At 39.2% G+C, this 16110-nt stretch overlaps 1 protein-coding gene across 1 annotated transcript in view; it reads left to right on the forward strand.

The window, feature by feature from the left end:
* Positions 1–16007, forward strand: part of Tox (thymocyte selection associated high mobility group box) — a 311520-nt gene extending 295513 nt beyond the window's left edge. The window contains exons 7-9 of the mRNA XM_008832094.3: positions 8258–8644; positions 14929–15080; positions 15364–16007. Coding sequence (XP_008830316.1) covers positions 8258–8644; positions 14929–15080; positions 15364–15400 — 576 coding nt within the window. The 3' untranslated portion in view covers positions 15401–16007. The remainder of the gene's footprint in view (positions 1–8257; positions 8645–14928; positions 15081–15363) is intronic.
* The last annotated feature ends 103 nt before the right edge of the window (positions 16008–16110 follow it).

The following is a 16110-nucleotide window of genomic DNA, read 5'->3' on the forward strand; positions in this document are numbered from 1 at the left end:
AATTATATTATATGAAAATCAAAATCAAATTTAAAAATTTTAAATAAAAATGAGCTGCATGGTTTTGGATATTGGGCACAGGAAGCATTTGATAAACATAAATAATTCACAATTGTATTTTAGTATTTTTGATAAGTAAGCAGAAATAGGGAAAGAATTGTGTATCATTGAAAATTTTGCTGAATTCAATTTAGTTGCAAAATTTCTTTGTTATAAAGATACTTTAAAAGTAACAAAAAAATTTCAAATTTTGCTTCATGGCTACATAGCATTACAAAGATAGAAATGTTCTAAGCATAGACAAAAATACATTTGTCTCTGTAGGTTCTGAATTGAAGTATTCTTCTTGAACTCTGCAAAGAAGACCATGAATATAGGCGAGTCTCTGGGTTAAGCAGTTTTGTGCCCTATGGAAGGTTATATTAAGTTGGGCTATTAAATACAGCTTAAGGAAATACAGTTTTTCCATAGACCTAGAAATTCCTAGACATGAGTCTAAATCATTATGTTGAAAGCAATGTAGAACTTTAAAGCAACGGAACTAGTTTCATTTCGCCACATAGACCAGAATTTATACTCCCAAAATGAGTGTTGCATTCAAAGAAGTCACCTTGGGAGGCCAGAAACTCATTTTTATATTTCTCCCTGAGTTCAAAAGATTTTGAAACTCCTCTTTTAGAACTACAGTCAGGAAAAGTTTATGAGCCACTCTAGAAAATCAATCTTGTTACATTATTTTCACACCTCATTCTTTTCCCCAAACATCACCTAGACAGAACCCACAGCCTTGGCTTCAACTTCCTATCAGCTCTTTCTAAAAGCTGAATTCACCATCAAAAGACAAAAGAGTTGTGTGAGGATATGTAAAACAGTGTCCCACAGACTCTAAGTGGAAAGTTACCAAATACCCTGTATGAGAGTGGCAGTGCTGAATGAGGTCAGCTTCTTCGAAGCACAGCTGAGAAGGGAAAACATTTGGATGCCTGTGCTCTGATAAGTAAGAGTCAGTTCATTACTTGAAAGTCATCTATCATGTGTGAGATAGTCTTTTTGGTGAAAATAGATGTGTGTCATGTGTGTACCTGTTTGCATATATGTGGATGAATGTCATAGCCTGCATGTGGTCAGAGGACAACCACAGGTCTTGGCCCTCACCTTCCACTGTGGTTGAGACAAGGTCTCTTGCCGTTCACTGCTAGCTACACCAACCTAGATGGCCTGTGAGTTTCTGGATTCTTCTGTCTCTGCCTCCAATCTTACTGTAGACATGCAGGGATTGTAATCCCCAGATGCGCACTACTGCGTCCAGTGAGACTTTCTACCTTTATAAACTAAAGTAACAAAGCTTAGAAGGACAGTGAAAATGTATGTGTGTGTATGTATATATGTATATATGACAGAATAGTATTTAAATAAATTAAGAAAATTTCCCATTGCCATTATCAATAATAAAGAAACTTCATGCCCAGTTTCAATTAAAAGAGAATAAATTAGAAACAAAGAAATGTTTTCTTTTGGGAGAATTGAGATAAACTTACAGAATTCAGGCTGTGGAGAGCTATTGAGATAAATAGCGAATCTGAATTTGCAAATGGGATGGATCATTTTATGACTGTTAACATAAAATTTGCAGCTCTGTAAGCCACGATCATGATTTAAAGATAATAAAATCTCATGCTTCAGAGTATAAGTTAATCACCTGCAAGGTCCAGGAAGGATTTTTCTTCCAGAAGTAGCAATGTACAATTGAGTAGGTGCATAAATTTTGCTTAATTTTCAATGCATCAAGTGTTGGTCAGTACTGAAAACAAGAATCAAATTAGATGGACTATTAATTTGATTTGGTCCAGCAACGCTTACATTGCTGCTTCCACTGACTTTTATGTCTCATGTTTATACTTTGCTATTTTAAATAACAATTACTTTGTCAATCTTTCATTTTTATAGCACACATCACCCCAGAATGGAAGCATTTATATACTGTGAAGTATTATCTTCATTACACAAAGTAAATGAGAACGTCATTATCTTGGATAGTCATCAACTTGGTTAATAAGAATTCTCTTAAGGCTTTCCTGTGTGCATTTTGCATATATCAAAGAAGTCTCTATTGCTAAGACCCAAAAAGTCTCTGTTGCTACTATCTTTCCTTTGTGCCTGTAGAAAATGTCATCCAGATCCATGGTCCAGACATAAAGAGAAAAAAAAAAGCATACTTAGAAACCAGCAGTGAAAACACATCAGACATGACTCACTCACTGATAGAGAATTTACCCAGCACACACGAGGTCCTGTGTTCAATCCCCAAACACTGGAAAAAAACAAAGGAAAAGGAAGAAATTTTCCCTCTAAAAATGTCAAGTTCTTGGGTTGATTTTCAGTTTACACTGGGAGCATCATGCTGGTTGGATGACCAACATAAGACATTGCAAAATGAAAATGGTTGAAAGTAGAAACAGATTTAAGTATTTAATATGTGTGAGAAAGTAGTCCTAATTTCTAAAAAGCAAGTGCGGGTTTCTTTATATAGAGTATAAGTGATTTGCAAAGTTGTGGCCTTGCGTTTATAATTCAATTAGAAGAACAAGGAGAGTTTACTAAATTTATAATTTATTCATATTTCCATTTAATTGAATTATGAATTTGTGGTTATTTGCTACTTAAAATGAATTTATTCCACCTATCTCCAAAACAAGTAACTTTGTAATATATGACCTATCATGCTGGTCTAATTAATAATTAGTCAGAAGGAGAGCTAGAAGCTGGCTTTTCCTCCATGTATATGAATCGCCTTTGCATAAGGGCAGAAATTCTCCACATCTGGGTGGGATATTGCAAGCTTCCCTGCTGAGGTTCTCAAATCAAGAACCATGAGACTGAAGGGCAGGGCACCTGACCAAAAGACTAAGGGCTATAATTCCTCCCCCGTCAGACTTAGTCCATGTTAAAAGCAGAAAAGCCAACACGGAAGAGCAATCTGACATTCAGTGGGGTTTTCAAGCCTTCAGGTCTTTCCTTAGTCTTTGAGAAGCAGAAGGAATATTTAGGTAAGAGATCTCAGCAAGGGCAACAGCACCTTCATGGGGCACTGCCAAGAAGAGTCTGTCATCCACTCAACAAGTGGGTTTGTTCTTTGGGCTTGGCACTGTGCTTGTTGAGTACTCTATGGAGAGACAAGTCTCCACCGCTGAAAAGATCTCTTCCTCCATCCAGGACATCTTTGTGAAAGAACACAATGAGAGAGCTCATGCTTGAGGTCTGCCATGGATAGACACATGACACAACAAGCATGACACAATGTGAAACACAACCATGTACAAAATAAGAATTAAAAATGACTCAGCAGTTAAGAACACTGACTGCTCTTGCAGAAGCCCAGGATTCAAATCCCGGCACCCACATGGCAGCTAACAACTGTCTGTAACTCCAGTTGCAGGGAATCTAACAGCCTCTTCTGTCCTCTTTGGGCATTGCACAACATAGGTGCACTAACATGTAGGCAATACACACATGCACATAAAATAAAAATAATAAATTTTTTTAAATTAAAAAAATAACTTCCTACAATTCTTCTTCTATGTTCAAAATTATAGCCCAAGTGTTATCCAAATCATTTTTTAAAATACTTTATTTATTATTTTTATTTTATGTATGTAAGTGTATTGTCCGTATGTATGTGAGTGCACCTGTGTAGTGCAATACCTACGGAGGTCAGAAGAGGGTGTTGGACTCCCCTGGAACTGAAGTTACAGACAGTTGTTAGCTGCCATGTGAGTGCTGGGAATCAAACCTGGGTCCTCTGCAAGAAAAGCCAATGCTCTTAACCACTGAGCCATCTCTCCAGCCCCCGAACCATTGTTTTTTAGAAACCTATTTAATTTGAAAAAATAGTAGACCTAGTGAGTAAAAGTTCCTACTATTTTAAAATAGCTTTGGGAGATTGGTCTTTGTATTCTCTGTTAGTAAGAAGATTAATAACAACTGGCTTAATACAGAAAATGTCTTGTGCTTAATTATTATTAATAATTATTCATATGAAAAAGAGCCTGCTGATACTAAAAATCTAGCCCTCAGGGAGGAAGTTTCCAGGTCAGTCCCAGTTCAATTCCTTCATGTTCTGTGTCCAAAGTGTGTAGTGTCTTCAGCAAAACATTCTTACCTTCAAGTTCTGGGAGGCAACCAAGGGCAACGGCACAGCCTTACATTGTTTGTGGAGTTTCTTCGATCCCCCTGACAGACAACTCAAAGGGAGGTTTTCCTTGCCTGGCATTGGGGTTTTTGTTAATCTATGGAGAGCATTATCACAACTTCATTTAAATTGTGTGTGTGTGTGTGTGTGTGTGTGTGTGTGTGTGTGTGTGTACTTTTAGGTAAGCTTATGTTTCCCTGTGGCTTAAAAAAACATGATGTTATCTCTCCTTCCTCCATCTGTATAACCCTCCCTCCCCTGTTAAAGTTCCCCCATTTCCCCCGTTTTCCCTTCATCGGATATGTTTTCTATTATCCCCTTCTCTAGAGCTCCTCACCCTTCCTACTTTCCTGGCTTCTGCTGTTACCTCAGGTTACATACTCACATCTAAAGATTTGGAGCTACAATCCACAAATAAGAGAGGACGTGGTATTTGTCTTTCTAGGTCTGAGTTACCACACTCAGTATGTTTTCCAGTTCCATCTGTTTACTGGAAAATTTCATGATTCATCTTTCCTTACAGCTAACTATAATTCCATTGTGTATATAAACCACATTTTCATTATTTAACAATTGAAGGACATCTAGGTTGATTCCGCTTACTAGTTATTGTGAAAAGAACAGCAATAAATATGGCTGAGCAAGTATCTCAGCAGTAGAATATGAAGTCCTTTGGGTATATGCCAAGGAATGGTATAGCGAGGTCATTTGGTAAATTTACTTTTAGCTTTCAAAGAATTCTCCACACTGATTTCCATAGTTGCTGTAACAGTTTACAATTCAGTGAATGAGGGTTCCCTTTTCTCCTTCATCCTTGCCAGCTTTTTGTCAGTTAATTTCTTTCCGTTTGTTTGTTTGTTTGTTTGTTTGTTTTGAGACAGGGTATCACTGTCTCACTGTGTAGCCATGGCTGACCTGGAACTCAATATGTAGACCAGGCCTTGAACTCACAGAGGTCCATCCACCTCTGTCTGCCAAGAACTGGGACTAAAGTTCTGTGCTAGCACTTTCTGCCACAGTTGTTTTCTTGATCTTGGCTATTCTGACTGAGCTAAGATGAAATTTCAAAGTAGTTGTAATTTGCATTTCCCGAGTGCTAAGGATGTTGAATACTTTCTTAGATATTACATAGCCATTTTTATTTCTCCTTTTGAGAACTCTCTGTTCAGATCCATACTATGAAATTCTCAAAAAAATTAAAAATTTAAATTAAAAATCAAACAAGACAAAATTTCAACCACAGGGTAAGCAACTAGAAAATTAAATGGTTCGTTCAACCTTTCTATATTCCTTCTCGACTGTCTATTCATTCAAAAATATTGAGTGACTATTCAGATGTCAGGCACTGTGCTAGATGTTGACTAAAAATAAATTAAATGAGCCAGGCGTGGTGGCACACGCCTGTAGTCCCAGCACTTGGGAGACAGAGGCAGACAGATCTCTGTGAGTTCAAGACCGGCCTGGTCTACATAGTGAGTTCCAGGTCAGCTGGGGCTGTAGGGAAGCCCTGTCTCAAAAAGACCAAAAAAAAAAAAAAATAGATTAAATGTTATAGCATCTCTAAAAAAAACTAATAAAGGCTAGAGAGATGGCTCAGTGGGTAAAGGTGCTTGCCTCACAAGCCTGGTGGCCTGTGTTCACTCCCTGAACCCATGTAGAAGTAAAAGGAGAGTAAAATTAACTCCTGCCTGTTGTCCTCTCCACAGGTGTGCAGTGGCACAAAGTCTGTGGCTTGTGTCCCCATATCAAATAGGTGTAAACATATAAAAGAAATAGCTAATAAAGCAGTGTCCCTTGATAAAGCACCTTTTTAAGGTTGGCAATAAAATATCCCCAATTAAGTTACCATATGTATTTCTATAAGTCTCTCTCTATATATGCTATATATAATATGTATGAACCACATGCTGTCATTTCAAAAATGGAAGTCAGGAAAATTGGATTCATTGTTTATTTTAAGTAAATATTTTTATTTCTTCAGACAATAATCACCCATTGTTTAATAGAAAGTTTATAAAGAAATAAGAAATAAAAACTTCGCAATTTTATAATTATGTTTCATAATCTTGTACAGGAATTGTCCGTGATATTTATTCTTTTCCAATTAAAAGCACCTGGTTTTATTAGATAAAATTTCCTTCTAATAGAAGTTGATACAATCCATGACTTCATATGCAGTTAGCCCCTCTGCAGCAGACTAAATCAGAGGGGATCCACTCAGACAGACACCAGCAACACCTTCCCGGATGACTTCAGCATACCATGAACCCATAATCCTTCTGGCCTAGATGCAATCATTTCTGAAGCCTTACCAGCATGTACCTTCTAGAAAGTGTCACTGTTTACCCAGCCCTGGTTGACCCATTCCACCTTTCCCTTGAATTGTTAACTATTTTACACAAGAATTGAAGAGGGGAAGCAAAAACAAGCAACAAAAGTCTACTTAGAACTTTCTTTTAATTGAAAACACCTTCCAAAACGAAATGAAACTCATTTGGTCTCAAGCCTCCTTTTATGAATTTTTGCTGAACTACTTTTGGCATTTTAATGTTGATATAGAGGACAAGGAATCTAAACATTTATTCCAATGTCACAAGGCTGCCTCACCATTGACAGCAGGGACAATGGCAAATGCAAGGGCTCTTTGAAGGCCTAGGGTTCCTTGGGCACTGCCTAGGCTTCTCATAGAAAATTCAGTCTCCAAGGCCCCAGATTTCCAAGGCTTGTCATGGTTGTATATGTGTCTCTATTTCTTTATTTCATCATGACATTTTCAGACATGCATACATTTGGCATGTTTTAGCATCAGTCACCTCTGTCCTTCCTAGAAGACAATATATTACGGGGCTGAGAATCCACCCACCACAGAAGGTGAAACAGGAAATCCAGCACATCTGTGAGCAGCGTCCCTCCTGTGCATTTCGGTTCATTCTCCCACATCCCTGACAGTACATGCACTGTGCAGTCAACGGTGCTCCAGGCTAGCCTGTGATAACAAAGCCAGTAGGCTTGAGTCCCTTCAAGTGCAGGCTGTGGACAGTAGGTGGCATTGCCCAAGCAGGAGGGACGTCGAGGCCCTCCCAGGCACAGCGGTCCCCATATGGCTGAACGAAATAAAAACTATTACCCTGACTTATGAACACATTGTGATCACAGAAGGAGAGTATCTGTGAATCCTCAAAACCTGCCTCACAAAGTGGCTTTCTTCTCCAGGATCACCTTTCAGCTTGTTCCTTCCTGTTGAACTCACCTTTTTCACTTGTTCTAGCAACTCTCCACAGAAGCAGGAGGTAGGTTCCTGCCCAGGAGCCAGTGGCACACGATTAATCTTTGATTCTTTTCGGCCTCCACTGAAACATCTGGTTTTTAAGTCAATTAAAAGGTTATTAGGAGATGACTCTATGAAGGTGTGGAAAAATTGGGGCAAAATTATATTAATTTATGATGGAATCTAAAATGTCTAAGAGAGATTATTTTTATCCACTTCATTAACAGGGTCAATTTATCACCAGCTTCTCTTAAAAAATCAAGATGAGTTCTATGGTTCCTTTAAAGACATACTAATGTGACTTTCTATGACTTCAGGAAGGTATTTTAGACCTCCTCTTCAGCCAACTTTGTTTCCTTGTGCAAATATCTAGGCCAAGGCTCTTTGAGAATATAAAAAGGAAGAAACTAAGCATGCAATCAATAGGAGAGGCACAGAACTGAATCACTTTGAAAGTGAGCTGACTGTGGTCCCATTAAGGTGATAATGGTCCTCTCTCCTCCCTTATCTTTTTATCTTCCATTGGATGACCAAAATAGTAAGTCAGAACTTAGCATTTAGGCAAAAGAATAAAATATCGCAGCTTGCTTTAGATTTCATAAAAGAGCTAGACTCAAACTTAGTGTTGTGTAAGTTATGTTAAAAATAATGATGGAGGAGTCCTTAGATAAGAGACACAAGACTAGTCATGGGTGCTGATGCTCACAAAAGTTCCTGAGAAAACACACAAAGCATCTTGGGAGTAGCATCATGCTAGAGGATCTGCCACCTAATGGTACTCTCCTTTGTTCCCTCCACAGAGCTACAGTGAACCTGTTGATGTTAAGACATCTCAGCCACCCCAGCTGGTCAACTCAAAGCCGTCGGTGTTCCATGGGCCCAGCCAGGCCCACTCAGCTCTATACCTAAGTTCCCACTATCACCAACAACCAGGAATGAATCCTCACCTCACTGCCATGCATCCGAGCCTCCCCAGGAACATAGCACCCAAGCCGAATAACCAAATGCCAGTGACTGTCTCCATAGCCAACATGGCTGTGTCCCCACCGCCACCCCTCCAGATCAGCCCACCTCTTCACCAGCATCTCAGCATGCAGCAGCACCAGCCGCTGGCCATGCAGCAGCCCCTTGGGAGCCAGCTCCCCATGCAGGTCCAGTCTGCCTTACACTCACCCACAATGCAGCAAGTAAGTGTCCTCCTTGCTTAGGATCTTTCCCATGGGCTGGGGGGTGGGGGGAAGGGGTCTGTCCTGTCAAAAGATGGAAGAGGTGGTTATTCTATTTAGATAGAGGGAAAAAATGAAGATATTTGATAGATACCTACTTCTAGAAAACATAATTTACAAGTGGTGAATTGTGGAGAATTCTACCAGGCCAGCCATGGATAGTGGATTCCTCTGAGAATCATTGGTTTCTTTCCCAAGATATCCTTTTGGCATTCCCTTATTGATGATGTTTGTTTTGCTTTCTGTTTCTTTAGAGATAACACGTTACGATGACACATGTGCCTTGGACCTCATTGGAATAGAGTCTGCTGTAATTTCTTTTAATGTTGTTAGGAAATGAGACTGTCTTGACTGGGATGCTGCCTGTCAAGTTCAATAATTGCTATAAAATGAAATCAGATTCAATACCAAAGTTTGTGGATCCCTAAAGGTCCTAAGAACTGAACAGTAATTGGAGTTTCATTTAGAACTGGATATAAGGGGTGCTGGCCTGAGAGAATATTTGTCCAGTATGTGCCGGCCTTGAGCTTAATCCCTAGCACTGCAAAAGCAGCTCTGTGTGTGTGTGTGTGTGTGTGTGTGTGTGTGTGTGTGTGTGTGTTGGTGATAATCTAAGCTCAGCTTTTATTTGAAGTCAAGTTTTTTACTGTTGTTGTTTTAGATTTTGGTGTTACTTCAGAATTTGAAAATTGAGCATACTCTGTAAACACAATGAAACAGAAATTATTCAAAACTCCTGAAAACTCATTTTAGAAAATGAGTGAAAGTAAAAGCTACAAATCATAGCAAACTTACCACTTTTACCATCCAATTACTCCTTTTTCCAAGAGTTATGATTAAATAAGTAAACACAGCTTCCTGTAGAATTCATATCTGTGTTTGTACAATTGGAATTCATAGCTACCTAGGGGAAAAAAGAGGGAAGGATGACCAAAAACGGAACCAAATACAGGTGGAATTCATTTTTATCATGATTTTTATAGACAGGATTTCTGAGCACCAACTATAACAAACCCAGTACCTTAATACTTTATCTCACCTTTAATTCCCAGAAAACCTGCAGCACGGGTATTTATATTGTCCTTACTCTAAGAATGAAGAAACTGAGGGTTGGCAGGTTAGGGTAATAAACTCTCAAGGTCTAATCAGATCTGATCAGAAATCAGAACTAACATTCTTCTTTTTTAAAAAAAATGTATATGAGTGTACTGTCTGCACGTGTGTAAGTGCACCTGTGTGGAGCAATGCCCGTGGAGGTCAGAAGAGGGCATGGGATTCCCCTGGAACTAGAGTTATAGCCAGTTTTAACCACCATGTGGGTGCTGGGAATTGAACCCGGGTCCTCTGCAAAAACAGTCAGTGCTCTTAACTGCTGAGCCATCTCTCCAGCCCCAGATCTAACATTTTTAATGTTCAGCAGGTGGTCCTTCAGTCTCTTCGACAACTTTTTATAGGAGAGCCTGTGTTTTCTAAGAATTCAGAGGGTCTTTAAATACTAATAAATTCTAAAATCAGAATTTGTATTAACAGAAAAGGAATTTATCTCCTCACTGTCCTCCTTGGTTCCTAAACAAATTATATCAATAACTAACATGAGTTTCTTAACTAGGCATCATTAACCAGCTGTTGAATGTGACTCTTTAGGAAGAAGCCCAAGGGTAGTTGGTGGCCGTTTCCAACTTCCAGCCCAGTCTACAGCTGTGTTTATGACCAAGTGATGCTCAATAGGTTCAATTTTCACCCTTTCCACCAGACATTACTCACAAGGAAAGGAACACTCTTGAATACCTTTGTATTTTATTGAGTCTGTAGAATTTGCATAAATAAGTAGTTTGAGGGCTGTCACGTTCAGTGGAGTAAGTTGGCACCTGCCTGAAGTTATTGCTGTCTCCAGGCCGCTGTGATGCTCACTGTACTGTAGCACACCTGCTTGTTTGCGAGGGAAAGAATTCCAAAGCCACAGTCCTCTCCCTGAGCTGAGGGACAGAACTGTGCCAAGAGAGAAGCCCCTCTCCTAATTTATCTACTCAGCAACGTCTCCTTTTTCTCTTTATATTAATCCTTACATAGGGTAACAGTAATCTTGAATAGTTTTCTGATATTGTCTTCCCATTCAGAATCTCAACTGAATAGGGAAAAAAAAGAAAAAATCTACATTGCTTTGGATAAAATATTTATGAGTCTTAAAAGTCAGCTTTGTTAGTGTATCTCAAAAAGTGTCTGGGGGTAGAATCTGATCTCAGTTCTCAATAAAAGACACAATGGAGAGTAAACAGCTACTAAGATGACACTAACTAAAATCACTTTCAACAATGACTTGATTATATAAGCAGTCAGTAAAGCAACTATGGAGTAATGAACAACCAAAAAAAACAAATGAGTAGTTCGCCATACTGTTAGAAAGAATTGAGGTTAGATTGTAAAATCTCAGTTCCTTGAAAGTTTTAAAAAATTTAATTCACAGCTGGGCATGGTGAAGCATGCTTTTAGTCCCGGCACTCAGAAGGCAGAGGCAGGCAGATCTCCATAAAGAGTTCCAGGTCTGCTGGGGCTAAAAGGAAACCCTGTCTCAAAAAGACCAAAAGAAAATTTAGTTCACTAATATAATTTCAGAGAGCACTACTATGTACCAGGCACTGGGATCAGGAAATCAAATGATGAAAGCCTAGAGGGCCTAAGACCCCTCTTCCCACAGAGCTGGAGTTGGTGATGATATGACAAAGAATCAAGATCCAGTGAAGAAGATATAGTAAGAGAGCCTGCCGAGTCATGGAGGCCCGGCATGGAGAGAGCCTTTACAGGCTGCATAAGGCAGGCCCTCTCAAGGGCTGACAGAGATGAAGTAGAGCAGGACCCTGCAGGTTAGGGAGACTGGCAGCCCTAAAGTCAAGATCAAAAAGTGTGTCACCCACTGATAGCAATTTAATCCAATCTCAGCAGTCTACACCAGCCACTCTTCATGTCCTCAGTGAGATTTTAGCCTGTAGATTCAAGTTCGAGATTAACTTGTACATGCATGACTCACCATCCCACCCACCTTCATCCTGAAGATGTTTCCTTCAGTATAGTGACCACATGCCCTTCTTCAAGCACCAAAAAAGAAAGAAAAGAAAGCTAATGGCTACTGGATTTTTTGAAAGTGTCTCACGTTTCAGTGCTACTCTAGTTATTTTATTATTCTTTTGAAAATGGCTGTTTCCGACAAAAATGATTGTATAGTCCAGCAGGAATAATATTCCCATTTTTTCCAGAATAACATTTTGGACACCGAAGCTACGGACCTGCTGCTTTGGTTCAGTTTCCTTCCACTTTTATTGTCGAGTAAGGTCAAGAGGAAAAAAATCATTAACATCTGCCAACTTCCTTTATAACCTTAAGAAAAAGAAATCTTTGTATGATATCACAGACAGATTTTCAATTTCCTTGTGTAATAAACAGCTGCTTTAGGATTTGGGTGTAATTTAAAGGTTTAAAAAAATCACATTGAGATTGATGAATAAATCAGTCGTAAAGACAAAAACATTGATGCCTGTTGAAAATACGTCTCCAGACAGGCAGGAAATGAAATTAGTTCACAGTCAAGTGTGGCAGCGAGGATCACTGTTCGGTGGTACTGCAGGCTTTTCTGGACTTCCTGTGTGGCCCAACAAAACTGTGAGGGTTACGGGAATCTAATTAAAGAGAAAATGTCCCTTCTGACATCAAATTAATCTTTATCATGTTTCCTATTTTTATTTCAATCTGCCACCAGAAAATGAAATTTAAAATTCCGGGCATGCTACAAAACAGTTGGTGATTTTTCTCCTGAGCATTAAAATGCAAAATATTCAGTCTTGTTTAATTAGGCTGCTAAGCAAACATTTTTCAAAAAATTTATGTCATCTTTGTTGTTTCCTATTTACACCCATAATAAAAATATACTTAGCACTAAGGCTGACCTCAGCGTCTCTTCGCATGGTGTTCTGAAGAATGTTTTAATTCCCAACTTAAACTAGAATAATGCTAAATACCATTACTCCAGGCTGTGCTTGTATTTTTCTTGGTTCTTCGTTGTTTGGGCAGACGTGATTCATTTGAATGTAGACTTTGAAGGTAGCAGAATTTTCCATCTTCGATCTTTGTAGATAATACGTAATTTTATCTTAAGCTAATAACTTTAAAAAAAGGAATGTCTTTCTGATATTCTCTTTCGACCTAAGGAATAATTTCCACTGGATGAACGTGGGGGGAGGGGAGGGGCGCACGGCAGCCAGTACGCATGCGTGTTCTGCTTTTCCATCCCTTCAACTAAAGGTATTTCCAACTAGTCTTTGTTGTGATACTTGTTTGCTTTTAGGTTACATTTTATCAATTGCGTAAAAAATTCAATATGGAGAACTTTAGGATAAAAAAGGCAAGAAAGCCATGGCATTTATCTATCCCAGCCTAACAGTAGCATTGAATGATCTGTATTAAACTTTATTTATTGAAAAACATGATTTATTGAGCCACTACTGTGGTCTAGGCCCTGCGACTATCCGGTAAGCACTGCAAGTACTGTCACAGAGTCTTCTGGGCAGCCCTGGGGTGAGGCTCGGTGAAGAAGCCCCCAGAAGGCTCCTTGGACCCTCCTCCTGCTCTCTGTCCAGCATCACATTAGACAAGGACGGAAGCTGAGGAAGCCAAACAATAGTTCAGGACCGTAGGAAATAGGAATCGAAGGCATTTCACTGAGGCCGGTGAGACTGCTCTCAAGTTGGAAAACCAAGACGATATAGAGAAAGGTGAATTCTGTCTGGAAAAACAGGACGCTGGAGGACCAGTTAGACATCTAGATTTTACCGTCCCACTTTGGAAGATGTTATGATTTGAGCTAGGGGTGGCATCTGTACAGGGAATCTCTCCACAACCCAGTTATTACCTTACAAAATCTAGTCCTTTAATTCTGTATAGAGTCAACAACCAGTCTAACTGAACTCTGCACTTCTCAGTGACTTGTTACCTAGCATCCTGATTTCATCTCTCTCTAGTTTCAGTGGGAGCAGGCGTGGACATTGGTTTGCAGTCTTTATAATTGGATTAGAAGATAAATGAATTTCTTAAAGCCATCATTGAGGATTAAGGGAAATTGATAGGAGATGTGATCTCAAATCAGTATGTGAGGGACTGCCCACACATGAGTAAAAGTCCAAGAGATACCTTTTGTTTAAAATCAACCCTCTGGCGGTCCTGCTGAGTGTAAGAAAAGTAAGCGCTCAACATTACACCTTCCAAAGCTGCAAATAAGGAAAGCCCGGTGCATTTTCAAATCTTGATTTCTCAGGGGTTAAAAACCATGACTGGGATCTGCTGCAGAGACAACCATGAGATTCATTAAGTTGCTGTTTTTGGTTCCTTCCAGCAAAGCTTGCTTATGTTGCTCTTGAATTCACCAGATAAGCTAAAAATAAATTGTTGTGTATAATGCTTTTTGTTTACCAGATATAGCTACATACTTCAGAGATTCTGTCCTTGAATTTTTAATAGCTTTGCTGGGATTAAAAGTCAACACTTCACCACAGTAGTGAATTAAAAGAATCTTCCTGAAGTCTGATTATTGTTTGTCAGCTAATAGATTTTTCAATTAAAATGTTTGCTCTGTCTTTATATTTTTTGTTGCCTGTGTTTTCCAGTGACAAGTTGTTTTCCATCTCTTTCCCTATATTAGTCCAACAACAGATTTAAAAGAAAAGCTTTGGTGGAAATTTTTAGTTGAGAGAGAAATACAAATAAAAGAAAAAGAAGAAGCAGATGGTCCCTTTGTGACTGAATGAAGAAAAAGGGTTTTGAGAACAGTGTGTGAATAGGTGTAGTCTAATAAAACACTCAGCCACCTGCTGCCTGAACCCTGCAGAAAAGGCTCTGTTGCTTATTCTGGGGATTAACTATTAATGTATCTTTAGGTTTGATAGAAAACATAAACTTCAAGCGGTTTAAGCTCTTTCTCCCTTTGTTTTGATGGAGTTGGCTTTCCTGTATTTTATATTGTTTTCAACTCAGTTTATCTGCTCGAGAGTATAATTTGACACATGGTTAAACGAAGGAAAGGTGGAAATAATGAGGTGGTGAGTATTTCTTTCCTATCTTTGTTTTAACTCGTATGATCTTTGCATAGGTCCCACAGAAGCAAAGTGGCCTACCATGTTTGCAGGGTTGGGAAATGCTCAGATGCCTTCTTTAAAAAGGCACTGTGTTTCTTAATTGTGGACTTGATTTTCCCTTTTCAGGGATTTACTCTTCAACCCGACTATCAGACTATTATCAATCCTACATCTACAGCCGCACAAGTTGTCACCCAAGCAATGGAATATGTGCGTTCTGGGTGCAGAAATCCGCCCCCACAGCCTGTGGACTGGAATAACGACTACTGTAGTAGTGGGTAAGTGGCCGGCCATTGCCCCCTGGTGGTGGAGGGCCTCATAGCATGCGCCCTTAGTCTAGCTTTCTCAGAGGGGTCGACCTTCGGGAAGGCAGGAAAAGAACAGGTCCAGAAATTTTTGAGCCAACTTCTAGCCTCCCCAAAGAAAGAAAGCCTTCGGGTTTCTGTTCTCTGGGGATTTAGGTTTGACTACATGTGAGCTTTCCCTCGAGCTACAGCAAATCATTTCACCCTCCCAACTGTACCCTGTTGTGACAAGGAATTGTGCTTTCTCTCCACGCAGGGCCATGCAGAGGGACAAAGCACTGTACCTCACCTGAAAATCTCAGCACCTCTCCTTTCCACTGAGGAATTCAGGGAAGTCTTTTCACCGTGGATTGCTTTGTGCTCCCAAGGCAGTTCTCCATTTTATTAGAAAATACAAGTTGCTAAGCACCTAGGACCATTTGAGCTTGTGGGTCACCCACTCTGGAAGAAATAGTCATGCTTCTTTATTATTTTTTTAATCTTTTATGGACATTGTTCTTCTTCCCTGAAGGAAATATGGACCATTCTGGTTTTATGTTGGTTTTTGCTGTGAAGTGCTGCGCTCTAGTAACTGCCTTAGCAACAGTAGATGTCTCGGGTAACAGTCCTGGGTTCTCCATTGGTTTTCATAATGGGTGTTTATATGAAACTACTAAAGACTTTTTAAATGGCTTGATGTAGCAGTCATAGCAAGTTTGTAAATAGCATCTATGTTACACTCTCCTAGAGTATAAAATGTGAATGTTTTGTAGCTAAATTGTAATTTGAAACTGGCTCACCCCAGTTCATTGAATTCACAGAGGGGTTAAATTGGCAAACATTCATATTTTTACTTCATTTTTAAAACAACTGACTAATAGTTCTATATTTTCAAAATATTTGAAAAATATTCCCAAATGATTTTAATTTAAAAACAAATTGGCTTTGTCTCATCGATCAGACAAAAAGAAACTAGTGTGGAGGGAAGCGCAAACACATTTATTTTGTATTGCAGAAAAAAAAA

Source organism: Nannospalax galili, unplaced genomic scaffold (assembly GCF_000622305.1).
Source record: "Nannospalax galili isolate Female #2095 unplaced genomic scaffold, S.galili_v1.0 scaffold796, whole genome shotgun sequence".
NCBI lineage: Eukaryota > Metazoa > Chordata > Mammalia > Rodentia > Spalacidae > Nannospalax > Nannospalax galili.